A 27,728-nucleotide genomic window follows, 5' to 3' on the forward strand; every position below is an offset into this window, starting at 1 on the left:
GGATATGACATAGAATATTTGGATCAAACTAAACTAATCTCTAGAGACATTCCAAAATGTGAAGGCCTGATGTCGACAAGACTAGCAGCAGTAAGTTTTGGTCTTCATTGTTTGACTTTTTGGGTATCTTTACAGGGTTTTTTATTCGAATTTTTTGCTTTTAAATTTCTTTTTAAAGTTAGAAACTTTCAGAGCTCCGCAAAGTAATCGGACCTAAAGTCCATGCTTAAGCGGAAACAATAGCAATTCTGTCTTGACGGAGTAACATTTTCTAGATAACTAATTGTTCAGAAATCTCCATTGTTCGTAATATTGTTTCAATCTTTTTTCGGTTTTCTCAAAAAAAAACAAAAAAATAGACCTGGTTTTCGAAAAAGAAAGCCAAAAAGTATCCATATAACAATTGTAATTTTTACTTTATATATTAAAAATTATAAGAGATAGTAATGTTGGCTCAGAGACACAATTTAATTTACTTTTAATCTTTAATTTCAATGTCGCAAAGAAAATTTATTCAATGCGATCTAAATTTATTAACATACTATTGCTTATAGAGAGCTATTGACTGTAAACAAACCGTATGTTATTAAATTAGGGACCAAATTAGCCAATATACTGTCGAAATGTTCATACAAAACAAGAATTAACGATGTGAGACATTTCATTATTAAAGAAGTTTATGTTGTTACATAAAGCTCGGAAACTGATTAAATTTGTGTTACGGCAATCTAGTTGCTCAGTCTAGATTTTTATTGTAATTTAAAATTAAAATTGAAAAAAATTACTGGGTGACTTGATTTCATAACTGAATACACTCAAATTTTACTCAATAATCTGTGAGTTGTTCATTTTTTTTGGGTGAAAAATTCTCTAATGTCAAAGACAAATTCTTAAAATCTAATCAATATTTATATGCAGAAGCGCAGTTTTCAAAATATCAAATTATCGTAGCATTAAAATGTCTCATCTTTTGTCGGTCAATTTTCATTTTCTCTTAAAAAAAAGAAAGCAGTTATTAGGGATAGTGTAGAATTTTTGAAATCAAGTATTTACTTGAAACTATGAGAACTACATAATTCAGGGTATAATAAAGATGAGTGGAACTGGTTCACACAGCTTTCTCAGTGGCTAAGTATCATTGGGGAGTCAGATATTATTCACTCTGATAGTGTGGAGTATATTACAAAGAATATCCCTGATTTAATTGAGAAGTGGACTAACCATGCGATCTCATTGGATTTGGAGAGAGCTATTCATTCCGGTTATAGTCACATTTACAGAGAAATAAGTTTGTTAGGAATTCCAGAGGAATATATTCACTATACATGTGCTTTAGACAAACTCAGGGTGCTTAGTTAATTAAGAGTTTCTAGTGACAGATTTTTAAGAATAAGAAATAGAAATGGATACCATTCCATCGAGACAAGCTCTACCTGTACCCTCTGTAATTTGAACTGTAAAGAGAGCCTGGAACACATCCTCTTGGTCTGTCCAATATATTCATCTCTTAGACAGCATCATTTATCTGAATATATGTTTAGTGTAGATCAGTGGTTCCCAAAGTGGTCCCTACGGACCCCCAATGGTCCCCGGTATCTTTCAGGGGGTCCGTGGAAAATTAAAATTGATTTGGGGGTCCTTGAACAACGTTTGGGGGGTCCGCGCAAAGGTTCAATATAAAATAATAAAAATGTGATCCATTTTTATTATTATGGAAATTAGAAACTAACAAAGTGACCAATTAAATTTAATCAAAACTAAAAGCGTAATATCTGCGTTTGTTGCAAAACGTTTTCTGTAAAAACAAAACTTGGGAAGAGGAGAATGTTCTCAGTTTCCAAATCTTTCGAAATTGCAAAATAGAGATGAAGATTTGTTTGCTTACTGTCGAACACTTAACGGCTCTTCATGCAGACCTGGACCAAAGATTACTCGTGGGGATTTGCGGTTGCTACTCACAAACATTGAGCTGGATATAAATACACTCATAACATCTCATCACGTTCATCCAAATTATTAATTTTTTTAAATTTTATTTTAAACAAAAGTTATAATTTCAATAAATACTTCTTCAACATAATGGTTTTTAAATTTGTACAAACACACATCAACCACTTACAGGACTGGCTTTTCAAATGGAGAATCAAAACCAAAGTTTATAGTATTTACTCTCAGACGGAAAATCCTACCTCCCATCATCTTGAACCAAATTCCTATACCAACTGTGGACAAAGTACGTTACCTTGGACTGCACCTAGACAAACGGTTGACATGGAATCCCCATACTAGACTGAAAAAACAAGAAACTAATCAGCGCTACAAACATCTCGCCAGACTACTTGACAAACGATCGAAACTTAACCTAGATAACAAAAGACTCTTATATCTAATGTTACTGCGACCTATTTGGTCATACCGCATCGAAGTATGGGGATCGACTAAGCGTTCCAACTCACTATGCCTCCAGGCATTACAGTCAAAAAATACTTCGCAAAACTTCTTAACGCTCCATTCTATGTATCTAACCCCACTATCCATAATAACCTCAAAATCCCTTTCATTACATATCTTGCTAACACTCGTTTTCTCGAAATTCCATTCCACTCTACATCAGCTCATTCTAATCCTCTCATAGAACACCTATCTTCCTCCACATTACCAGAGTAGTCCTCTAAAGAGATTGAAGAGAAGATGGCCTCGTGATCTTCTCTTATCGTGAGAGCAAAGCACGTTACTTCTCCAATCATGATTTTCTTCTATTTCTTTTTTCTTTTACCACATTTGCTTGTTGCAACAACTGTTGCAGTGGTAAATTACAATAAAAGATTTAAAAAAAAAAAAAATTGTAATTTTAGAGGGAAGGGATTAGCTATGAGGTTAGCATACTGGACTCCCACGCGGAGGTCCCGGGTTCGAATCCAGCAGCTGACCCTTAGATTTTCTCTTCCTAGGAGCTTCTTACAGCTCACTGTCCGGTGATGGACAGTGTTGTCTGTAACGAGAGAACACTGTCCGGAGGCCGGCAGTGCACTGGAAAAAGCTCCGGGCGCTAATGACCTCAGCTGTTGATGCGCCAAAAAAAAAAAAAAAAAAAAAAAAAAAAAAAATTGTAATTTTAGATTATGCATTTATCACTTTTTCACTTGGGGGTCCGTAGGCAAGTTTTGACTATAAAAAGGGGTCCATGGGTCAAAAAAGTTTGGGAACCACTGGTGTAGATAATTACACAAATTTGACTGCTATACTCTCAATCTGCTCAATCCGACAGTCGAACAGTGTGTACCAATATATTATAGAAGTACTCAAGTTAAGATCTTTTATAATAAACGAATAATAGTACAATAATAATGTTAATAATTGAAAATTTTGATTGAGCTTTAATTACTATCGTTTAAATCTAATTCAAAAGGTAAATTAATTTTGAATCCTCTTCAATGTATACAGTCCGAATATGAAGGTAATATTTTAAGTTTAGTCGGAATTAATTAATTTATTTCTATTTTATTTACTTTGTCATGTCAAGTCGTGCGTTTAGTTAAGTATTTTATTATTATTTGTCTTATTTATTTAATTAATTATTATTTAATTTTTTTTGTCATTAGATATTTTTTATTTATGTATAATTTATTTTTGTAACTGAGTAATTAATTTTATTTGTTTACTAAACACTACCAGATTGTTAATGGAAATTAACACACAAACAGAACCCCCTGTAATATGTAAATACATAAAATACAGTATTTTTATCTATCTATCTATCTATCTTGAAACATCTAACTTGAGATATTCAATTCGCTGGAAACTGAAACTTCACTTTTAATTTGAGTATTAATCGACTCAGAGCGGTCAATATCTCTTAATCCGGAACTTGGGATTTTGACATTTTTTTCCTTTTAAGTCCCTGATACAAAAATTGTACTTATGGAGAAAGTATCATGCTTCCAGCGAATTTCAGGGACTTTTTAGTGAGAAAAGGTGAGTTAAACGTTCCTCTAAATTGTCCTTTATGGGCTAACTATGATCCTGTTAGTTTATGGTAAGAAAGTTAAATGTGTTGCTGTATTTACCATTTTGAAAGATCATTCCTCAATTGTCACATTACTGATAAATTTTTTTACACATATTTGTGGTTTTCTTTGAATTATTTGTGCACTTCCTTCAAACTATGGATAATAATTGCACACTTGTACTGCTAAAAATTGAGATGGAACATTTTAGTTTTAAGAGAAAATTCTACTGAGCATTTCTGTTGAAAAGGAAAAGCAAACATCTCTCTAAAGGCCCTGAAAAGGGAGTACACAATGTATATTACTGTGTATAAAGAAGAGTTATATTTATTGCTGAAATACCAATTGGATTTTCAACCGTTTTGATATTTTCTAGTTAATGGCTCCTATGATTTTCTAGACGTACTTCTATAACTTTCATTTGAATGAATAGTTTTTCTATTAAAATACATTTTAGAGCTGTTCTTGCGGAGAAGTCTGTAAATGGAGGAATGAAGATTTCAAATTAAAGTTAAATTTTAGAGCGATGTACTGTTCAACAAAGTGTGTTAGTAACAGTTAAATATCTTTTGATACTCAAAGTAAAAAAAAAAAAGTAGTTAATTTTTAAAATCTATTATTTTAAGTAGAGAGTTCCAGCATTGGCTGGCCCCTCTCACCATGCCTTCCCGATTGTGGCGCTGGAACCTCGGGTTCAGCCTACAATCTGTGCCTAACAAATTGATGAACACATTTACTTGATGTATGTTATACGTATACAGGTTGTAAATAAAATAAATATATACAATAAAAACAAAAAAAAAAAATTATTTTAAGAGAAAGTTTCGTTTGTGTTCCCACCAGATTTTGCAGCCATATTTGGCATAGAAAATATTATTAAAGTGGAAGAGACAAGTCGATATGCTATGGCTGCCTCAAACTCAGACCAGTTCTGTCTTATCTGCCCAATAAATTTTCTGAAATCAATGTCTTGGCTAATAATTATTTTAAGGTATATTTTACGCTTATATTCACAAGTTATTCTGCAATAATTATGAATAAAATGTGTCAGCTGGCCGGACGAAAAGTTCAATATTTAGATTTAATAAAATTAAAAATAAAAATTGTTTAATAAAAAAAATCTCATTTAACAAAAAAAAAGAGAAATAACTTTGTTGTAACAATTCTTAAAAAAAAAATCAATTTAACTAAAATTATCTAAAATTTAAAAGTGATGAAGATGATGATGATGTAATTGACCAGCTCCTCCAAATGCGCCGCCTTCTAGACCTCCATGATGATGATATAATTGACCAGCGCCTCCAAACGCACCGCTTGCTAGGCCTCCATGATGATGATGACTCTCCACATGTACTGGGTAAGGTACATGCACTGGCACTTTAACTGGCACATGAACTGGGTAGGGCACTACCTTCTCAACTGGGTATGGTACGGGTTTCTCTACATGCACAGGCACTGGCTTCTCCACTGGCACTGGAACTGGTTTTTCCACCGCTACTTTCACAGGGTATGGAACTATTTTTGGAACTGGCACGGGTACTGGTTTTTCCACTGGTACATGTACTGGATATGGTTTTTCAATCGGAACTTTTACTGGATATGGTATATGTTTTTCAACTGGGTAGGGAATTTTTTTCTCAATGTAAACTGGGTATGGTTTTGGTATATGCACTGGATATGGTTTATGAACGGGTACTTTAACTGGTACTGGCACTTTTTTGTATACATGATACGGTTGTGGAATTGGTACTTTCACTTCATATGGTATTTTCTTTTCAACGTAAACATGATAAGGTTTTGGCACATAAACTGGATATGGTTTGTCGACTGGTACTTCAACTTTATATGGTACTTTCTTCTCAATTTCTACTGGATACGGTGCTGGAACTTTTTTAGTAATAGTAATAGTTTTAACATGATGAGTATGGTGTTCATCATGTACATGATGATGGTCTGGGTGATGGTGATGATAATGATGTTCATGTGCAAAACTTCCACCATAGCCTCCACCAAATCCTCCTTCGCCACCCACTAGTCCAATATGCTCGTGTAGACCCCGTTTTGCATGTTTCTTCGATTCTTCTTCACAAAGTACACCTGTTGCTGAAATAAAAGCAACTAGACACAACACTGTTAAACACCGTGTGAACTGGAACATCTCGGATGCACTACTGATACCAGAAAGTCTGTTTTCTTTCGCTTTTATACGTTACAATCACTCTTGTTCATTACCTCTCTAAAAAACGGTGCAGAAAATTTGCACAATATCCTCCTTTTTTGATATGTCCTAATAATGCCTTCCACCTCATCCTGTTAAACATGACGTAATAATCATCACAGTGAATTAATATGTAGTGCATTGAATTCCGCATTCTCGATTGTAATTTATGTACGCTCTAGCGTATATAAATTAGCTTATTTAAGTGGAAATTTAACCTTCTTTCTAATGAGATTATTAAATATTATTGCTTTAGCTATAATAGTTTGAGAAGTATAGACAACTGTTTGCTAAAAAGTAGTAATACCTTGAAAAAACATAAAATTAAAAATATCTATAAAACGGAGCCGAATCGAGTCATAGTTTATATAGAATGTTTTGTTGCAAATGATGTCCAGAATCGCCTCTCGAAGTAACTGTAGTCTTATGTTGAACACCCTGTATAATAAGAATATTTAATTCTTATTAAATATTCATAAATAAGAATATTTAATTTACTGTGTAGATGTTCTTTTACAAATGTGCAAGGAAATTAGGGAGTCACATGTTTATTTTTGTAGCCCCCGCCATCAATTTAGAACCTTATTTTTTGAGAATCTCTATTTGTCACTAACAGAATGTTCTACTTCTTTCAGCACGGCCTACTATGCAGACATACCGTGAATACAGGTCGACAGATCGAAACGTAGCGGACACTTCGTTTGTCACTTGTCCAAGAGAGACGTTAGCAAACGCCGGAAAGAGACGTTCATTGCCGCCGCCAGCCCAGACACCCAGTCAGCCATATCAATCTCAGCAGACTGTTTATCGTCCATACAGTGATGATCAGAAAATCTTGATACACCACGCAACACACCACTATCATCATCCTACGGCTGATTACCACGCTCATCCAGATCATCTGAGGTAAATTTATCATAGAATTTGTAATTTGTTAAATCGTAGAAAGAATGATGATGGCTTAGTTTTAACAAAAAAGGTGCAATATTTATATTGTATCTTTAAAAAGCAAACAAGTATGAACACAGTAAACGGATAATTTTGGGTTTTTGGAAAACTAGTGACTCGTTGGTTTTGTAAATGGAAACACACTTATTACAAAAATGTAATAATTAATTATTACATGGAAATATGTATCTCAGGTGCATCTACGACATTTAAGTTATTTATAGAAACTGAAAAATGAAACTCGTCGTCACTGCTAAGAAGTTTTTCGTCAATGTTCATTCTGTGTACTACAGAATATACTTAAATATACTGCATTGATAATTATTTATAATTAATTAATTATAATATACATAACACTGTATTAGAATAAACTTTTACGAAAACATACTTAAAACGCGGCTAGTTTTGGTCCACATTTATTTACGTTGTTAAATCATAAATAAGCAATTAATTATTATAAGAACTTTTATTCGCTACTCAAGTTAGGACAATTCATTGAGTGGCGATTCAGATTCTGGACTGCGGACTGCAAAGTTAATCTAACTGCTGAACTATTAGGGTGCCAAAGCTCAGTCAATTTATAGCTGCAGAAAGTGTTTATGTTATGTCTATAACTGAAATTGACTACACTTTCTCTGTAAAAGATTGTACTTGGTGTATACTTATTTTAGGAGTTTGGGAAAAAATAATTGTATAAAATCGTAGAACTTATATAAATCGGATACCTATAATTACTAATTGGAATCTGCATTAGGAATCACGTTAACTTTAATTTTATTGCAGAAAAAGAGGAGTGAGATTATAATTTAAAAACGTTTCGTTGAAAGGTAGTTTTTATTTTTTGTCAAAGTTTGTATAGTCCTACCCTATTAGCACTACTACGATTTTGGTTGAGTCCTGATGTCTATTTTATGTGATTCTATACAGACTACTAATAGCTGAAATTACGTAGGAATAGTTCGTACAGAATCTTAATCACATCTTAACTCGCTCAATATCCATTCCCTTAGTTCTTATTACTTCTTGCACGAAATCGATCTGATAATCGACAATCTGAAGAACATGTATTGAATACTCAATGAGTTCTGTTTTTTCCATTCTGAAGACTAAATTACATGAATATTTTCTTTTAAAGAAATGTTAATTACATGTTTCTAAAACAGCGACCATGATTTTGCTGTCTGGTACGGAAAAAGTTATTTTATTCAATCAAAAGTAAATCAAGATTTCTTGACTAAAGAGGCTCGGCCATAAATTCTAAAACAGAACTAGTTTGGATGAGAAGTTAGCAAACATATTACTATGCAGGAAGGAAGTTCTAGCTCGAAGTATAAGAACAATTAATAAATGAATAATATTCTCATTAAAGTAAATTGCTTTTTCATATGCTGCTCTGGACCAGGAAAGAATGATTACCATCATGAACAATACTTAATTACAAATTGAATTTTTTATCAAAGTGTGTTGCATTAAAACTTTGACAGTCTCTTTGCAAAATCTTTACCAATCCGTCAGAGGCTGGTTCATAAACTTCAAAAGACCTCAGACGGCATCTCAAAGTGTGGCCACTCTCCACTGCCGCGCCACCGACTCTGTAGAGATGACAGAACGTAGGGAGAGCCATCATCAATTCTCTGGTGATTGGTTAAATCATAAACAAGACGAGTGAATTGCCAACCAATTGCCGATGTATGGAATGAAGTCTGTTGGAAGGACTATTACAACCAGTCACCTTAACTCATCATTAATTGAGCGTACAGAATGTAGAGACTGCCAACCTAGAGGCGTTTTATTCCCGTTAAACAATTCTTGCAGAATTTCATAGGAAGGCATCTATGGTGGCTTTGATGATTTGACGATTGTAGTCAGATGTGTTTTGCGGACACTGTTTTGTGTTTTACAAACTAAACGTATTGTTCCAATGAAATAGGGATTAGCTTCTTTTAATCCCATAAAACTAAGATTATCCTCCTTCAAAAGGCCTGCAAGACCAGACAACCCTTTAAAGGGGATTAAAATCTCTAAGGAATCTGAGGAAGTCATTTTTTATAAGCTGCAGTGGAATCACAAACTGAACCATCTTAGATACAAGATCAGTTTCCTCTTGGAAGGTGCAAACTACAGTAAAGTTGAGAGAAGCTGTTAAATGACTTTGGCCTTGATTACATCAGTGTTGTCTCAGTCTAATGGCCGCGTATGAAGTTTAATTCTGTTTTCCACCGTTTTTATGTACATATTTCGACAAATCGTCAAAGAATTTGTTTCAAGCTAAATAACATGGTAACTATGTAAATAAAACCTTAACTGATATCCACAAAATCTCAACTTTAACTGATATCGTCGGGACAGCTTTGACCCGAAACTTTAAATGCACATTACTTTTAAAAAGTCATTGATATAATTAAATTCGACTTAGTTTTTCTTAGAAAATTTATTTAGCCAACGAAAATGATGAATATTTTTTAAAAATTTGTTTCTTAAGATTAAAAACCAAAACAAAAATGTTTAAAATTACAAAAGTTGCACTTTTTTTTTTTTACATTATTTTTAAATTACAAAAACCTGAAAACAAAAAATAATATCGATTGAAAAACGTTATTTTCTTAAAGTTAGATGTTCATTAAAAAAAAAGAAAAAAAGAGAATAGTTTTCCCACAATTCTGCAAGTACTGAATAATCATGATGCGAGTATAACATACTTGTTTTGTTTTGGTACAAAAAACCAACGTGTTGTTGCCAGTAAAAACAAACAATGAAGTTCCGACGGTAGTTTTTCTTTATTTGGAATTATATAAGAGGGGTTTTCTTTTTTATTTTTTTCGTAATGTCCCCGAGTAAGACAAATTTAGCTTTCCTAGTTCATGGACCAGCTTAACTGAACAGAACTAGTTATCAGCAATAATATTAAATATTATGTAATATTTACTATATAATATTTAATATTAGAGGATAATATTAAAAAACAGAACAGAAAACAAACTCCAAAACATAAAAATAAAGAATATTAAGAAAAAACGTAAATTGTCGGGTCAAATTTGACCCAAAACCTATATTTTATTTACTTTACTGCTCAAGAACGACTGATTTGTCTGGTCGATTGTTGTTGAGGATGAAAGAGGAGAATTCAGGGAAGGGGAGATGTTTATAGTTAATTTCTACAAAATGCCACGCAAAAGAAAACGCGTGGATCAAATTTGACCCGACGATACCAGTTGAGGGTTCTAAACTTTTTTAAAAAAATAACTGGAGCAAAGCAACAAATAAATGTTTATGATTTTAACTTAATATCAAATTTATAAGTAATCTGTATTGTAAAATCGATATTCCTCTAATTCGGAGCGGAAGAAACACTAGTTCCAAGAATGATTCCATATGGAAATAAAGGATAAGATATAGTATAAATTTGAATAACACATCGTGCAGATGAGCACATTTCTATATATATATATATATATGTGAGTAACACAGGACGATATTCTAAGGAAAAGCTTTTATCTTGTCTCTAGCAATAAAATTCTACAGCTTCCGGCTAACGTCCTCTAACTATGCATGCCCACTTTTCCTGCTGGGATGGAAATCTTTTTCTATTGTCGGCTTGTATCTATTTTTTTCTTTTATAAATATGCATTTCATTTGAAGAAGTGCAAAGTAAAACACGGTTATTTTAATTCTATTCCAACCAATACAATAATAATCTGAATTCATGCATGCACTATTTAAAAGAAAAACCTGCTTTACAACAAAAAAGTACAAATAAACTCTTCTCGGTAAACTTAGGATGGAAGATTTGCGAGGAATCGATCAAATAAAACAACTCGTCTTTTTGCCAACGTTTCGACAAATATATTGTCCTCTTCAGGGCCTGGATATTACAAATACAAAACAATTTACAGAGTCAGTAACATAGAAAATCAGTAAAAATCAGTAATACAAACATAAACAGTAAAATACAATAAATTCTTTATAATTATTGAAACTTACGTGGCTATTTGTAATATCCAGGCCCTGAAGAGGACTATATATTTGTCGAAACGTTGGCAAAAAGACGAGTTGTTTTATTTGACCGATTCCTCGCAAATCTTCCATCCTAAGTTTAACAATTTGCTGTCAAGAAAACTATATATTCATCTTCTCGGTAAGTTAGAATACCGAATGTGGCTGCGCAGGCTGGATTATATGTCCAACCTGTACAAGGATCCTGTTGGGTACCCCGTTATTTGAGAGCCACCGCAGTAACATTGACAACTATGGTAGGAGGCTTATTGTGCAGATCTGGGACCTACCATGACACTGAGAGCCACTTCAAGCTGTACTGGCACTCAGATAGTTAATTGCATTAATTTATGTTCTATCAAATTTAGTGATCAGTAAGACTATTAAAGGTCATCTCGTTGTAATTTAGGGTTTGAATAATTAATTTTGAAATCATTGTAAATTATATAATCTCCTAAAAGTGATTAAATTAATGATGTACTAGCACAATGTTTTATGATTAATTAAATGTGAACCTAATTTTTTAACTTAATTAAAAAATTGTTTAGTGCTATCTTGAGTGATTAATTAAGTTTGCTTTGAAACACTGACTACTTTTTAAAGACAAACAAACTTTGGTGTTCATGAAATGATAAGATAGATTGCTTGCCAAGGTGCTTCTCTTAAACTAGCCCGACTTGGCGCCCACAGAAACTTCTCAAAGTACCAGTCATTGGAGTGTGTTCTCCGCTATGGCTTCTAGGATGTGAAAATGTGTGTTTTTTTTTTCGTTTACTGTGCTACAATCAGCGCATTAGCGCTATAAGTAACAATGATACAATAGAGTAATAAATGATAAGGTAATGAGTGGAGAAGTTACCCAGTGGTAACACTCCACAACATTATTTGGTTAAGTCACTCTCTTCACTTGAGAGGAGATCACGAGGCCACTGTCTTTTAAGACGTCTTGTCGGGTTGTCAGGAAGAGTTCTAGAAGAATGATTTTGAGCTAGACGATTTATATGGGATTGCAGGTTGAAGTGGAGTTTTCTGTATCTTGTTTTAGCAACTTGGGTGACAAAAGGAATGTTAAGGTCAGTGTGTATAGTCAGGTTGGAGACATAAAATGGAGCGTTTACGATAGTTCGAAGTATTTTAGATTGTAGCGATGGAATCCTTAGGAGATTGGACCGTTTAGTTGAACCCCACAGCTCTATTCCATACGCCCAGATGGGTTTCAAAATAGTAGTATAAATCAGTCTTTTGTTGACCAGAAAGAGTTTTGATCTATCGTCTAAGAATCTTTTAAGTAGTCTTTAGCGTCTGTTTAGTTCTGTTCTTTTAAGTCTAGTGTGGGGGTTCCAGAAAATGTATTCTAAATATATTTTTCTTACTAAAAATATGCTTTTATTGAAATAGATACAAAGCACTTTTTTTCCAAATCGCCATCTGTCTTGGGTTTTCTTTTCTTTCGAAGTTTTGGGTCATAGATACGAACAGTACTTTTAAATTTTCTTAATTAATTTGTCGAATATTTTATGAAAATAGCAATTAAAGAATACTTTGCGATTGTTTAACAAACTTTCCATCGTTTCTTTTCCTGTTAACTTGGCTTCATATTGTAAATAACAGAATCGTAGCGAAGTTCTTCAACAAAACAGTTTTTGTTTAAGGATACAGAATTGATGTTAAAACATTAACCTAACTTCCACTTAGAACAATAAAATGTAATAAATTAATGGATTAATATTAAAATGAAATGTTAATAGCATGTAGATTAGATACAAGCATTCGGTTTGATAGAAGGGTGTACGTGTATGGGGTGACAAACTGAGAGGGTCGCATCTTCGCCCTCATATGTTTACCCAAATAATTTACATTTATTAACTCAAATTGGCATCGTATGAATTTATAATTTTCATAACTCAAACAGCAAACAGCCAGTTAAGTGACAGAATTTGTTGTTCTCAAATTTTAACCGTCTTTATGGAAATTCAACCTAGGTTTTCCTTTAAACAGAGATAGAAGAGGATAGAATGAGTGAGAAAGTAAAGTACAATATAAGAAAGACGTGAAAATATTGAGAAGTCTAGAAATAGTTGAAAACTTTTCTGATCACTTGGTTTATCGAAAAAGTCAACTTTTTTGTCTATCACTCTTTCTCAATTCATCTTGTTTGGTGTATTTCGAAAGATTTTGTTACAGACTTCATTGCACATTCTTGATTCACTACTTTTCTTTTTGTACCTCTATGTGTAGGCACCAAACTAGTTTTGTTACTTCAGATATATAGTTGTCGGTAGTGTGAGTGGAATTTGAAAAATGTCGAGAATAGTGTCATTTCTTCGAGTTCATAAAATACCCAAGTATATATTCGACACATTTACAGTAATGTAGGGTATATTTGTTTGATTCTAGAATTTATTTCATTTAGAATTGAGTGTAAGTTGTAAAAGCGTATTATGAAGTGTACATTTAGGTTTTTATTGCGACTCGAATAAGTCTTCGTAAATTAACTGCAGCTTGCTTAAGTTGTAATGATTATGAACATCATCTTCTGACTGTGCTTCTACTCGGAAACAACAACCCTTACGGGTTTCAGCAAGAGGTAGCGGTAGTAGTGGCCACCATGTACGAGTACAAGGGGCAGAGAGAGCGTCATTGAGTTGTGATTACTTTACTTCCTTCGCTCGTGCTGCTACAAGTAATGGTGTGCTTTCTATGAATGCGAAGCAAGTGCATATAAATTAATTTTTGACAAAATTGGTGCCTACGTATTCATATCGATTGAGTAAAATTCACTTTCCAAGGTTTACAATGCTGCCATTTCTTCGTTTAAAATTTAAGACTAATCTAAACTTTATAAAAATGCCGAAATTTTATACCACTGTACTCAAGAGTTAAGCAGAGAAGTGGGCTTTTTGACTGACGTGCCATTTGGATGTAAAGTACAGTTTGATCGCCTAAAATAAAAAAGTTTTAATTAAATTTAAACTTGTGATTATAAGCTGTAGTTTGATTAGTGATCAAATGAAATACATTTCTTTATACATTTCTGATTCATTCTTTTGGCTGCAGTAATTATGTAATAAAAGTAAATGAACCAAGAGACTGCATGTTATACTCCGAAAAATAATAATGCTATGTTTTGTAGCAAAACTCCTCTCCCAATTAGTGATGACGGACACTACCTTGGGCTGTTCATCGATAGAAGTCTAGCATGTGACGCTCACATACGACTAAGCAACAAGAAATAAGCACAAGACACTGACAGCTTGAACGACAGATCAAGCTTATATCTAGCGTAAAACCCATTCTTATACAACATTTCACCCAAACCAATATGGACGTATGTAGTTGTGCAAAAGCGTTCCAACATCCAAATAATCCGAACTTTATAATCAAGAATCCTCGGCCATTCTTCTATGTTCCCTACAATGTTTCTATCTGGACAAATCATAATAATGACCTCAATAATCATTTTCTATTCGAGGTAACTTCAATCCGCTGCAAGAAATTACACAACACCTTATTTGCACGTCATAATCTCCCAGTGCGTCATCTCTTTTTCCATTCCGGGTAATTCTCCTAGTCATGATTTGTCCATATGAATTTATGGCAATGAAGTTATTAAATCTCATATGCGTAGTTCTACCACTTGTTGATATTAATGTTCTACCAACAGCTGTCTTATTTGTAGCACATTCCTGCCTTTTTATTGATCAAATTATTGAAAATAAATTCGTTTGGAAAATTAAAGGTAAAATACAGCGAAAAAAATACCGAATTTGCTACCAGTTCGTCTAGATTTATACTTTTTCTTTCAATGTCACCTAATTTTATGGACAGGGCTAAAATAAACATAAAGGGTAGCCTTCATTTGGAAAATGAAAAGTAAAATGCAAGGGAAAAACACCGAATTGGTTTCCTGTTCACCTAGATTTCAGCTTTCTCTGTCCCTAACATCTACTTTTATGGCCAGGGCTAAAATTAACATAAAGGGTAGTGTAAGGGTAGTGAAACCCCACCACTCACCCACTCTAGCCAGAGAGAAAGAGACAGCCCCCTCGGCACACAGAGAAGGGAGGCTCGGCGAATGTATATAAAAACGAGAGGAAAGTCAAAAAGGAGATTCTGTTCAAAGTCTGACACTTTTAATTGTACACATCGTTTTAGCCACGTCAGTCAGTCTGTTCTGTTCTTGTAGTGTAAAGTATACAGTCCTTGGCAGTCAGTCAAATACATATATAATATCTTATACCAATACAAGGTGTTATTTATCCATCAACATCTACAACCAACATCTCCTCAAACACCATTACAGGTAGCCTTCATTTGGAAAATGAAAAGTAAACAGTGTTTAATAAATGGTCAACAGACTTTAAGTTGACGGAACCAAAATTGTATGTTAATGTAGAATGCTTTGGCACTCTATGAACCAAATCGACTGCTTGCATTTGGCAGTTATTGGTTGAACGGTTCAAACGTAATTCATCGGAAAATTGTATTTTTTAATTAAGAATGAAAATGCTTGTTTCTAATCTAGGCTAGCTCTGTTTTTAACTTATTTTATGCTGGCAATAAGTTAAGATTGCGGAAAATTGAGTCTGTGTAGGCTTTATGCAAATAATTCAGATCCAGTGTATTTACGTCACAAGTGGTATAATTAAATATACCAACATTCTTGATCAATCAGATAATCTTAAGTAAATAACAAAAGGCAATTGATCCGGCACAAGCCTTCGACCATGTTGGTTATTCAAGCGCAAATAACTGCTGCATTACCACACGTTCTACTTTTTAAATGTGATTTCATTATTAAATGAAATCAGAAATTTTTAAAGTTTTTCTTATTCTTGAGAATTGAATTAATCTAACGGAATCTGTGCGTTCAATTAATTACGCCACACACTTTTGTGCTGAGCACTTGACCGTTTGTGAGTTGTCATTTTTTTTGAATTTATAGTGGAATTTTAACAAAAAGTTACTTGCATAATTATTGTACTCTTATTTTCACAACGCACAAAATAAGTAAGTAAATTATTATCGCATCTTCAGTATTAAGAACAGTGTTTCAGACCTTTTCAATCCCCTAAGTATAATTTATAATGGCACCTCACGGTATTGTATTGATTCACCTAAAGAAGGTAAAAATATATCTTGCCACTCTAATAGGCTATACATTATTTAAAATCTGTTTAGACAATATTAATTAGTATTTTTAATACCACTTTGTTGAATAAAGGGTTTGGAAAATAATAAGGCAGCACCTTCTGTAAACAGTAATTATTAATCTATTTATTTTTGTAATAGTCTATCCACAGTTTATTATCAGAGAAGGTCTTTTGTAGTTTTTTCTCATCCATTTGACTACAGTCCCGCGAAATATACTGTGAGCTTAGAACTTGAATTTCTTTACCACAAAACTTAGATACTTTGTTTTCTAAAGGTAAACTAAGGTCCTTTCGGTTTGGACTGACTTTGATTAAAACCTAATTGACGCAGCTTTTGATGACATCTAAGCAAAATATCAAAGTAAGACTTTGTTCCATTTTATGTTTTGAGTTACGAATAGGATTAGACATTGCCGTATATTCTATGAGCATCTTGGTTGGATTCTTTGCTCGGCATTATGTTTTAAGAGATCAACTCTAGGTTATGGTTCCCTTCTGAGAAAAAAGAGGAAACATTACTTATTTTAAAGTTGACTGTTTCGGTTTGAAGTTGGGTTCTTCAGGCCAGGTTTTGTTGTTTAAAATTTATACCAAGTTTACTCTTATGTCTTTTTCCATAGAAGGTTTAAATCCGGTTTGGATTGTTGTCGAAGACTCGGTTTAAGAATTTTCACTTTTGTTTTGTCCCCTTATTTTTTAAGGATAGCTTTCCAAAAATTCCAGATCTTGTTTTACGCTTATTTATGAATGGAAATATTCCCTCTAGCTTATAGTAACTCAGCGACCTACAGTTTAAAAAGCACTACTTAACAAATTTATTATTCAACTGTTGTTCAAAGTGGTCATTCTCGTTTAAATTATCTTTATATTCCGTCAGATCAACAGAAACTTTTAAATAACATTTTTTATGACAAATATACTCAAAAGATACTTTAGAATCTGTTAAGAAAGAGAAAAAACGAAACACTGTTCCCCAATATGAAGAAATGGCTGGCGGGAAAAAGATTTTATTCAAACGAGGAGGTGATTGCAGAAACGAATGGCTATTTTTCAGACTTGGACAAATCCTATTATTCGGAAGGGATCAAACAAACTAGAGCAGCGTTGGACGAAGTGTATAAGCCTAAAAGGAGACTATGTTGAAAAATAAAAAAGGTTTACCCCAAAAAATTAAGTAGTTTTTATTTTTGCACAGACTTTTCAAACGACCCTCGTAGTTCTTACTGTTCAATATTTTTTAACTTTTTATTTGCAATGACCAATTAAATTTATCGCATAAGTAACAATTTACTTAAGTAAGAAGGAGAAAAGCAATATCGATTTAGAATCCAATCTCTGTTTCATACATAATTAAGACGTTTACTGCAGTTATGACAAGATACTAAAAGGCTAGAGAGAATGTGATTAATGTTATAGCCCACCAAGGAATCTGTTCCTCTTCTCATGCTATTACGCCGACATGTAGATTCCTCGCACTTTATTTATTTATTAATCATTAGTCCTTATAAAGGAAGCCCTTGCCTCTAGAAAACTTACATTTTAAAATTTAATTAAAACAACATAAATTTTGCATTAAACTTTCAGTAATGATGATATACTTAAAGTAAAAAAAGAAAAATCAGTGAATTATTATAGCTGGAAATTAAATAAAGTCATGAAATTAGAATTCATTATACTTTAAATTATATTTTCAAAACTTGGGAAATAATGAAATGATTTAATTAATTAATTTATTTTATTTACTTTGTATAAATATCACAGAATAAAATCTATTAAGTAAGAATTATAAGTAGTTTCAACAGAATGGTGTCCAACTTCCATAATTTCAAGGCATTATCTGAAATTTTGGGCGTTGCATTTTCATCCGTTTACATTATTAAAGTTGGCTTTGAGATAATTGGAATCTAAAGAGGAACGCCACTCTTTTATCAATCTTGTCATTGATCTGCTAGTTAATAATTTTTTAATGGAAATAATTCATTTAACTATTCATTTTTTTCACATTTAATAATTCATTCCACAAATGATTATCTGAGTGGGGAAACAAGTTTTTAATTTATATTTGTTAAATTGTCTGGTTGATTGATAAGAATGTCAGGTTATTTGGCAACTGAAACCTTTTTATGCACATCATCTGTGTGTATTATTTCTGGAAGTGGTTGGCTTATATAATATGTAATTTATATATCTTAGCTTATAATAAAGTTGTCAGATTTTTAGCCGCAGGCTGGAGCATTGGGCGTAACATTTCCATGCCTGGACTTTTTTTTTATTTCATAAATCTGATATGGGTATTATGTAACTTGTTTTACAGAGGGAGAAAAACAAAAAATTAGGAATTGAAGAAAGAGATTTTTCTAATTCTTTTTTCTTCTAAGAGATAGTAATTGTATTCCTTGGACAGATTTGTTGCGCTACCTAGAGCTGGTGATATCCAAATGTCTTACAAGGATCCAACACATAAGACTAGGTAGCGAAAGACATTCTAAATAAACAGTAATATACAATACAATTATCAAGCCTTGAGAGAGGACGTATGGTCTAGAGCTGGTGGTGTCCAGCTAAACCGCAAAAGTTTGGACTACTCAAATATTTTAATCTAAGTAACTCCGACAGATAATTGATGCTCTTTTTTAACGTCACAAACCTTTCTCTTTATGTGATCTCCTTACAACTTGTCAAGACAAAATACCATACATTTCTCTTCTCTCTCTGTTCTGATCATTTCATACTGTCACTCGCCTTTCCCAACATACCTGACCATCCTCCTCGCTGACTGGCCCTGATATTTCCTTCGGGACTGTCATGGGTTTACACAAGTAGAAAGAGAGTTCTCTCCTTCTGTTCTTCATGTCTTACTCTCCTTACACCTTAGATTAGATTAAATTAGGGTGGCCTCAAGGCCTGTGCCACCGCGACCCCCATGGATCTATTGTGGCTCCCCGGCTTTAGAGCTCACCCTCCAGACCCGTCCGTTTAATCAGACTCTTAATTCTGGAGAGTGGCTCCTGGATAAAGCTCTCAGGCCTTGGTTTTTCCTCCCCGAAAAGTAACATCCTTAGCCATACGAGCCCCTCACACTGACACAACACGTGCAGTGACGTTTCCTCCTCTTCCTGACAGAACCTACAAAGGCTATCTTCTGCCAGGCCCATGCGATGCATGTGTTTTCTGAGCCTGCAGTGGCCCGTTAATAGGCCTACAATTATCCTTATAGCCCCACGGCCTTGACGGATTAATTCTGCGGTCAGCCTCGGCGAATAGCCTCTGATGAACTCCTTCGCCTGTCTCAGCCCAGTGGTGGCACGCCACCACTCCTGAGCCCTACTCTGCACCCATACATTGACGGCCGCAGACTTAACACATTTCGAAACCCCTAAGCAGGGCTCCGGGTCAACGAAGTGTCCCGCAGAGCCTTCCCGGGCCAATAAATCTGCCACTTCGTTCCCCTTGTGTCCTGAATGACCAGGTACCCAAACTAGAAAGACCTTATTCTGGACACTAATTTCCTTCAGGGCACCCAGATAGTTCCAAACCAGCCATGAGTTGACTTGGTAGGAACTAATTGCCCGTAGAGCAGCCTGACTTTATTACGACCTTAGAGTTAATAATTCCTCGCCCTTTAATCTCGGTGGCACCTAATTGCAGCTAGCTCAGCCTGAAAAACTGTAGCTAGTTTTCCTAGGCTAACCGAAAAACTACATTTCGGTTTCGCCCCGTACACTACCGCTCCTACGCCCTCCTCCATCTTGGAGCCATCTGTGTACCACATCGAATCTCCCACAACTGGGGGTCCACTTTTCCAAGCCTCCCGGTCCCCAATACAGACTTTGAAAGGCTTGTTATATTTGGGAGTCATAAAGTCCGAAGGCAGGCCCAGAATTGGGTCGGCCTCCAGCTCCTCGTATAACTCTTGATACGCTCCTCCATGCCTGAGGGTAATGGGAGCTTATCCTATCATGAGCCTAATGACAACGGCCTTTGCAACGCCTTGAATATATATGTGCAATGGGGGCAAATTTAGTAAAACCTCCAAGGCCGCAGTAGGGGAAGTCCTCATGGCCCCTTTCTCTTTATGTGATCTCCTTACAACTCGCCAAGACAAAATACCATACATTTCTCTTCTCTCTCTGTTCTGATCATTTCGTACTGTCACTCGCCTCTCCCAACATACCTGACCATCCTCCTCGCTGACTGGCCCTGATATTTCCTTCGGGACTGTCATGGGTTTACACAAGTAGAAAGAGAGTTCTCTCCTTCTGTTCTTCATGTCTTGCTCTCCTTACACCTTATTTACTTCAATACAAATTGTAAATTTATTAATACAAAAAAAAATCTCCAAATGACGAAGAATCATGCAAAGCTTACAATTAGGTAACAATGAATGAACTTCTGTCTTTAAGATCAATAAAATATTAGAAATTCTGATGTATTTGATAGATATATTATAAAATAATAGAAAAGTGCCAGTACTAAGTATCCTAGGATTTTTCATAAAGGATAAACCATGTATGTATTTGACTATGAAAGGGTTTGTTTTTCTTGTGCTTAAAGAAAAAGAGACAATATCAATCACTTTATGCTGGAATGTTCTTTCTATAATTCACTAAGAAAAAGATTGTTAAATTGGTACATAAGCTCCAATAACAATGAGGTGTACACTAATTTACTTGATATTGACAGCAAAGAAAAATTAAACTGTTTTATTTCATTACTGGTGCTCTGGATGAGAGGTACAGATTTGTAAGAATTATATTTATCAGCTGTAAAGAAATTCCACCGCAGAATTAAACTCCTATCAGTATCAAATTTAAGTTATTTTTTTTGTAAATATATCAGTTTTCATTATTTTTCTTTGTTTTTAAGAAATAATTTGTAACGAGAGGTGATTTTGATTTTGTATATCACACTTTTATTTTATTTAGAATTTATCTTTCCCAAGTGGAAGTAATGGGTAGTGGCTATTTCTTTTTAAATTGTTATTACTAGCAGAGGCCAGACTCTTGCTATAGAAATGTATCATTTCTTATAAGCAATAAAACAGATAAATAAATAAATAATAGAAAAGCGGATAAAAAAGTAGATCAGAACTGCGCGCTAATTCCAAAGGAATACAAGTATTTTTTTTTATTTTAATTTTGAGTTAAATTGCTTCTGACTTAAGGAGATACAGGTTATTTATAATTGTTTTTCGTTATTTTGAAAGGCCTTATATTGGAAATGAAGGCTTGTAATGGAAAAAATCCAATCTCTTCCCGACTATTAGTAAGAAGATTCGATGAAGAAAGAGATAAGAAGATAACAAAGGATGGAAACTGGGAATTAAGTGGTTTGATGAAGTCAAGCATCAATGAGAAGAAATAATAGTACTTATAAGGAACGGGAAACAAAAACAAAGTCCGTTATTTTTTTACTTAATTTAAAATACCAAAATCTAGGAACTGAGGAACTGACTAGGGATGTCAGTATGATTTCCAGGTCAAAACACATGTCGTTACGCCAGCTGTCAATACGACGTCATTCAAGCATTATGTCCTCCTCCTTCATAGAGGGTATGAAGGCAGAAATAGTCGGACTTCTGAGCGTTACTGTCTACCTTTATTTAAATAGATTTCGTAATTTCGTTTATTAGGACAAACTCTTGTTCATCGGACCTTTAGTGAATACAGTAAAAGCTCTTTATTCGCGGGGTATATGTTCCATAAATATGCCGCGAATACAGAAACCGTGAATACGGAATGGTAATTTATATGGGATTATAGGGGATACGTTCCTAGCTGACAAAATAAAAAAAAAACTAATATATAAAAAAATCAATTTAATTGAAGTTTTTGAACATTTTGATTAATTATCTTAAGGCTTAGGCAATGGTTTGAAGAATTTTGTAATTTTCTCTTGCTTGGCAGTTTTTAAAAGCTTTTGCTTGCAGTCAAAGTTTGAACTTGCCACTACAACTACCATCAGGTTCTTTAAAATGAGCGTAAAGATACTTTGCCTTCTCCCGGACCATTGGACCACTCAGGGGCACCCTTTTTTGATTGCGGTCTTCGATCCATAATGGCAACGCCACTTCCATTTTTTCTATTCTGGATCACGAACAATTGCTTTCATTCTGTGCGTTTACATTCTCAAAAACACCGATCGCGGCGAAGGCGGCTTATGTCAAAGTCCTCGGCGATATCATTTAACAACATACTTTAGGCCAAGTTGTAATAAGATCTATTTTACTTTTTTTATTAGTCCATTTGACGGCATTTACAAAGGATATTGGGTTGGATACCTATTGGAATCCTTTTATTATCATAGTGTACTTCCGCGAATATCCGCGAATATAGGAATTGGGTCGCATTTTTTTAATCCGCGAATAGTGAAAACGCGAATGAAGGAAGCGCGAATAAGGAGCTTTTACTGTACTAAATTTCTTACTTGTTTATTCTTTATCTAATATTTAATTAAATATTTGTTTTAACTCATCCTTAGTACACTATTATACGAATATATACAATTCTGTAGTACCATAGTTTAAAAATTTAAATCAAATAATTTCTTTTAACAGTTAACTCTTGAAAATGTACGCTTACTGCCCTGAACATTCGCACAAGTTTTCATTTCGAGACACAATATTTTGATTCTTACAATAATTTAAATCCTTTTATAATACCTGTGAAAGTTTACAGTCGGTAAACAAATTTGATACAAACAATCTTAGCGGATATTTTAAAATAATCTTACTATTCTTAAAAATAAAAATTTAATCTCTTTCTGGGTAAATTTACTACCATTTTACTTCTTTTGGAAGTTAAATAACTTCTTTTTTTTTTCTTTTTTTCAGGTACTACGGTGAAAGTTGTTGTTGTGAAGGCCAATGGGGCCCAGGTACTTATTTACATGGAGGGACATCCCCATCAGATGTATATCCAAGTCCGTCCCATGGGCTGGCACCTGGCTCAATTCCTGGCTTACCGTCAAGGCCCGCTAGAAGGCGACGACCTTCTGATTCAGAAGAAGATATTATTAGTTGTGCACCATCATCTGAAGATTATAGATGCTCCTGTGATCATATTCCAAATGGCAATTACAGACATCTTCAGGAGGTGAGTTTTTTTTTTTTAATGCCTTTGAATTCATAATTTCGGGTTTTAATAGGGACTAATTGCACAATTTTTGAGCTATATTTTGAATTGTTGAATGATTGATGAAATCGTTTCTTGTCTTTCCTTGGCTTTTTTGCTCTACAATCGTTACGCACCATCCCATTCAATGCAAAAATGCAGCTTTAGTTTAAGACCAAATACATCCGTTTCGTTTTTATTGCAATTTTTTTAAAAATGTATTTTATTATTACATCCGCAAAATTTTGCCATAATTAAAGTAGCTGTTCTGAACAATTAACCAATAATGAGGGGAGCGACTACCCTCCGCATAAGAGATTTGATATCTTTAGTCCCATATATTAATTCGAGCAGAGTACGAAGCCATCGCCGTTTAAGATGTCTTGGAGAATCGCCTGGAATTGTCCGAGAAGAGAGGCAACAGACTAGAGGATTCGGTGTTAGAGGATAAGTTGTTATGGATTTTATAGCGGATTAAGGTTATATCGGTCAGGAAAGGAATATCGAGGTCATTATGAATGTTTCAGTTGGATACATAGAAGGGAGCATTGACAATCATGCGGAGGATTTTTTTTTATTGCAAGTTCTAAATTCTTAAGAGCTTAGACATAACCCCATAGTTGGATTTTATTATAATTACTAACATTTCTACTGTTTATAAGAAAAGAAGTTAGTAGTGAGCAGCAAAAGTTTTTAGTTCGTTTTCACTCTATAATTAATTATCATTAGTAATGAATATTGCCGAACAGAATCTGAAACTTGAACAAAAAAGAAAGAAAAAAGTTATTTTTTGAGATAAATATTTTATAATATTATGTAATATTTAGCATGTAACAAACAAGTGGATATAAACATATATTTAGTATGGAAAATTAGAGTTGAAATTATTAGGGAGTATGGCGCACAAAAAGAAGTTATTATAAAAGCTTTTTGCTTCATTATATTAGTGGATAAATAAATGTACTGTTTTTGATGTAAAATATACACATTGCAGGGATTTTGTGCAAGTTTGATATTTACAATACAATTCTATTTTTAAAGCGCCTTTAATGTTAATTAGGGTTAATAATAATGAAATAGTTACATATGAGTAGCTGTAAAATATATTTACTTGAACAAATCCAAAATCAAACAAACTTTAATAATAATTATTAGTTAATTATTCATTAATAATGTTACTAATGTTTATGTAATTCGACAAAATTATCTTAGTTTTAAAGCTCCTACTATTAAAAAACAGAAGATTTCATTGAAATCTTTTTTCAACAATTGTAAGAAGCATATTCTAATTTAAACTTCATCATTGACAACAAATTCCCATAAAAGTGATGTCTAATTGGTGCATAAACGGGATAATTGCAGTTGTTCTAAAGTTTTTATGGTTTCGTAAGTCTCGGACATTGCTTTCTTATTTTAGACTTGTTAGAAGTCCGCCATTTCGTAAACTTCACTTGTAACTTTCAAACACTTCTTGGCAATTTTCTTTCTGATTAAATTGATTCTTATTGAATTTAATTCTAATTAAAGAGTCGTTTGTGAGATGGGTACCGGGAGCGCTGCCAGAGAGCCCTGGCACGGCGCTTCTGCGTGATTAGCTGTCTTATTTGCTGAGGAAGGTTGTAAGGTTTGTACAAGGTTGTACAAGGAAGTTCTATAGTTGGTGTGTGTTGTGGTATGGTGTACACTCTGTTGTATAGCACTTGTACGTTGTCGTCTAATTGTTCTGCCGTCTTATTAGTGGAACATTCAAGTTAGTCTTGATTCGAGATTCTCTCTGAACAGGTCCCAGTCGATAGATCCGTAGATGAGAGTAGGGTAAGGTTGCGTATTGTAAGGATGTATGTCGAGGGTAAGAGTGAGAGGACTACGGTCTGAGGATAAGTCGTTTAAAGAGAAGGCGTTAGTATGCAAGGCTGATATATTCGAACATATAAAGAAGTCCAAGAAATCAGGTCGTTTACGGGAGGATGTTAGCCAGTAGGTAGGTTGGGATGGGGAAATATAAGAGAATCTGGTTTGGGTAAGAATGCTGTAGAATTCATTACTTGGAGGATTAGCCACTCTACTTCCCCAGGGTAGATGTTTAGCATTGTAGTCACCTCCACGGATGAACCCAGGACCGAGTGCTGAAAGAAAGGAAAGGAACTTGTTGACCTTCACTACAGAGTGCACAGATTGCAGGAGTGTTGCTAGGTTCTGGCAGCTTTCGGAGAGGTGATCGCCGGCACATTTGACGCACCTAGAGCAACGTTGGCAATTGCTGCGCGTGTGTCCATATTCCTGGCAGCGTTTGCATTTCACTATGCTTCGTTGCTTGTGTGGTTCCTCTACCTTGATGCGGGTATTTAGCACTTCGATATTGAAGATTTCTTTATTGTTTCCTTTGGTTCAAGGCCGATAAAAATTAAAGGGAGGGTTTGTTTTGTGAGGGGATGGATCACAGGGGCAATATTTCGAACCATATACCCTAATTCGCATAATTCCGTTTTTATGACCACTCTGTACGCCTTGTTCTCTTCCAATTGGTATGTGTGGGTATTCAGCCTTTTGTTGCTTAAGACAACGGATGATCGCTCTGTAGTGGTCTAGTACCGTTGAATTGATGACTAAGTCTGTTGCGCAAGTTTTACACACAAAATTGCCTTTACCAACTATTATTTTTCAGGCGGGCTTTACGTTCAATAATGCATATTAGCTTTACAGGTCTCGCCTCTAACCGCTCAGCTATCATGGGCGCCTTTACCAACTATTAAAGTTAATGCTGAACACAGGTCTGCGTATTTCGTGACGTGTTTCACGTATATTGGCGGAGGCTTACTTTCACGTTTAGGTTGGGTAGGTGTAACCTCCATTTGATCATCTACTGCAAAAACATTAAAGGTATTGTACATAAGAACTCCCGATGGGGCTATACGTATGAGTCTATTCGCTTGTTTCATTCTGGCCACTGGAGGGTGAGATTGCCGGGATGGCGGTCGATTTCGACTTGAACGCTTCCTTTATGGTTTGAGCTTTCCTGGCAATTTCTCTGGTTATTGTTTTCTGTTTCTTGAAAGAATTTCCAGAGATACTGGGCCTTGTGTAATTAGTTTTTAATTTTAAAGAAGTACTGGACTCGTTATCCGAAGAGCTTCCCAAGCTTGTGATGTCACTCAATATTTGCTTTAATTTTCACTGACCTGGCCGAGTTGATACTAATTATCAAAATATTTGTTTTTCGACGCGAATGAATTTCGGAAAGCTTTTATTCTGTAAAACTTAATTCTTTTTTTTTTTTACAGTAAGAGAAAATTCATGTAACAAAGAAGTACAAAAATTCATCAGGTATTCAAAAATTAAGCGAAATTTTAATAAATATTTAGGTTATCTCACATTGTTACTGTAAGAGCTCTGAAAATATTATTAACAAAAATCTAAAACTAGAATTGTTAATTTAGGAGACAATTTAAGCGTAATTCCTTTGCAAGAATGTGACCCCTCTGGGTTAAGTGCCTTTTTCGTAGAATTTTCATGATACCGTACTCGAAGAATTTAATTTGTTGTATGAACTTCAAGTTATAGTTTTATTTTAAGCTAAAATTTTATAGCAAATCAACTTCCAAATAATGCTACTGTACTTATTTTAGCATTTCTTTGTATTAAAAGTTATAACGCATTCTGTAAATCTGCTTAAAATTTGTATGAGAACGCCTTTTCTAGATTATATTGGAGAAGTTTGCGATGTTAAATTGCTGGATTAGGTAGCAAAACTTTATAGCAATGATGTAAAGCGCCTACAAAGTTCAGAGCTTAGTATTAAGCTGGCTCATTTAATACTATTGCGTAAATTTATATGCAAGACACTGTTTGCTATCAGAAACTGGACGCCACTAGGAATTGCAGTAGGCGGTTTAACATTCAATCTAGTATTAACTAGCTCTTGTATTATCTCAATGCAACAAGAAATAAATCTTAATTTCCATTAGTGTGATAAAAAAATGAGCCTCTCTTTGCGAAGAAATGTGAGAAAACTAACTTTTTCTGCAACCATGTAGGGAAGTTCTCATTACTCAATTAAAATCAGCTGTGTAATGCCCAACTTCCCACACTAGTGGGGAAAAATTCCCATTAGTGTCACTTTCCGCACTAGTGTGTGGAAAAACTTTATTGTGCTTCCTTGATATAAGAAGTTTTGTTATTAACATAAATATTTTCTGTAAAATTTTAATAAGCTTATTTAACGTAACTAAATAATTAAAAAACGAATATTAAAAAATAAAATAAAAATTGAAAGGAATATAGAAATAAAAATAATACT

General features: G+C 34.1%; 1 protein-coding gene across 3 annotated transcripts in view; it reads left to right on the forward strand.

Annotated features, from left to right (window-relative positions):
- LOC141456489 (dipeptidase 1-like) overlaps positions 1-27,728 on the forward strand; it is a 411,813-nt gene that overhangs the window by 54,954 nt on the left and 329,131 nt on the right. For 2 of the 3 annotated variants that reach the window (XM_074132529.1, XM_074132530.1), the window contains exons 1-3: positions 5,244-5,364; positions 6,861-7,131; positions 23,152-23,413. In XM_074132529.1, the coding sequence (XP_073988630.1) occupies positions 5,259-5,364; positions 6,861-7,131; positions 23,152-23,413 (639 nt within the window). In that variant the 5' untranslated portion in view covers positions 5,244-5,258. Of the gene's footprint in view, positions 1-5,243; positions 5,365-6,860; positions 7,132-23,151; positions 23,414-27,728 lie in introns of those variants that run through there. The other variant, XM_074132531.1, reaches the window with a different exon arrangement.

This window comes from Rhodnius prolixus, unplaced genomic scaffold (assembly GCF_049639745.1).
Source record: "Rhodnius prolixus isolate KJV_2025 unplaced genomic scaffold, Rpr scaffold_4, whole genome shotgun sequence".
Classification (NCBI taxonomy): domain Eukaryota; kingdom Metazoa; phylum Arthropoda; class Insecta; order Hemiptera; family Reduviidae; genus Rhodnius; species Rhodnius prolixus.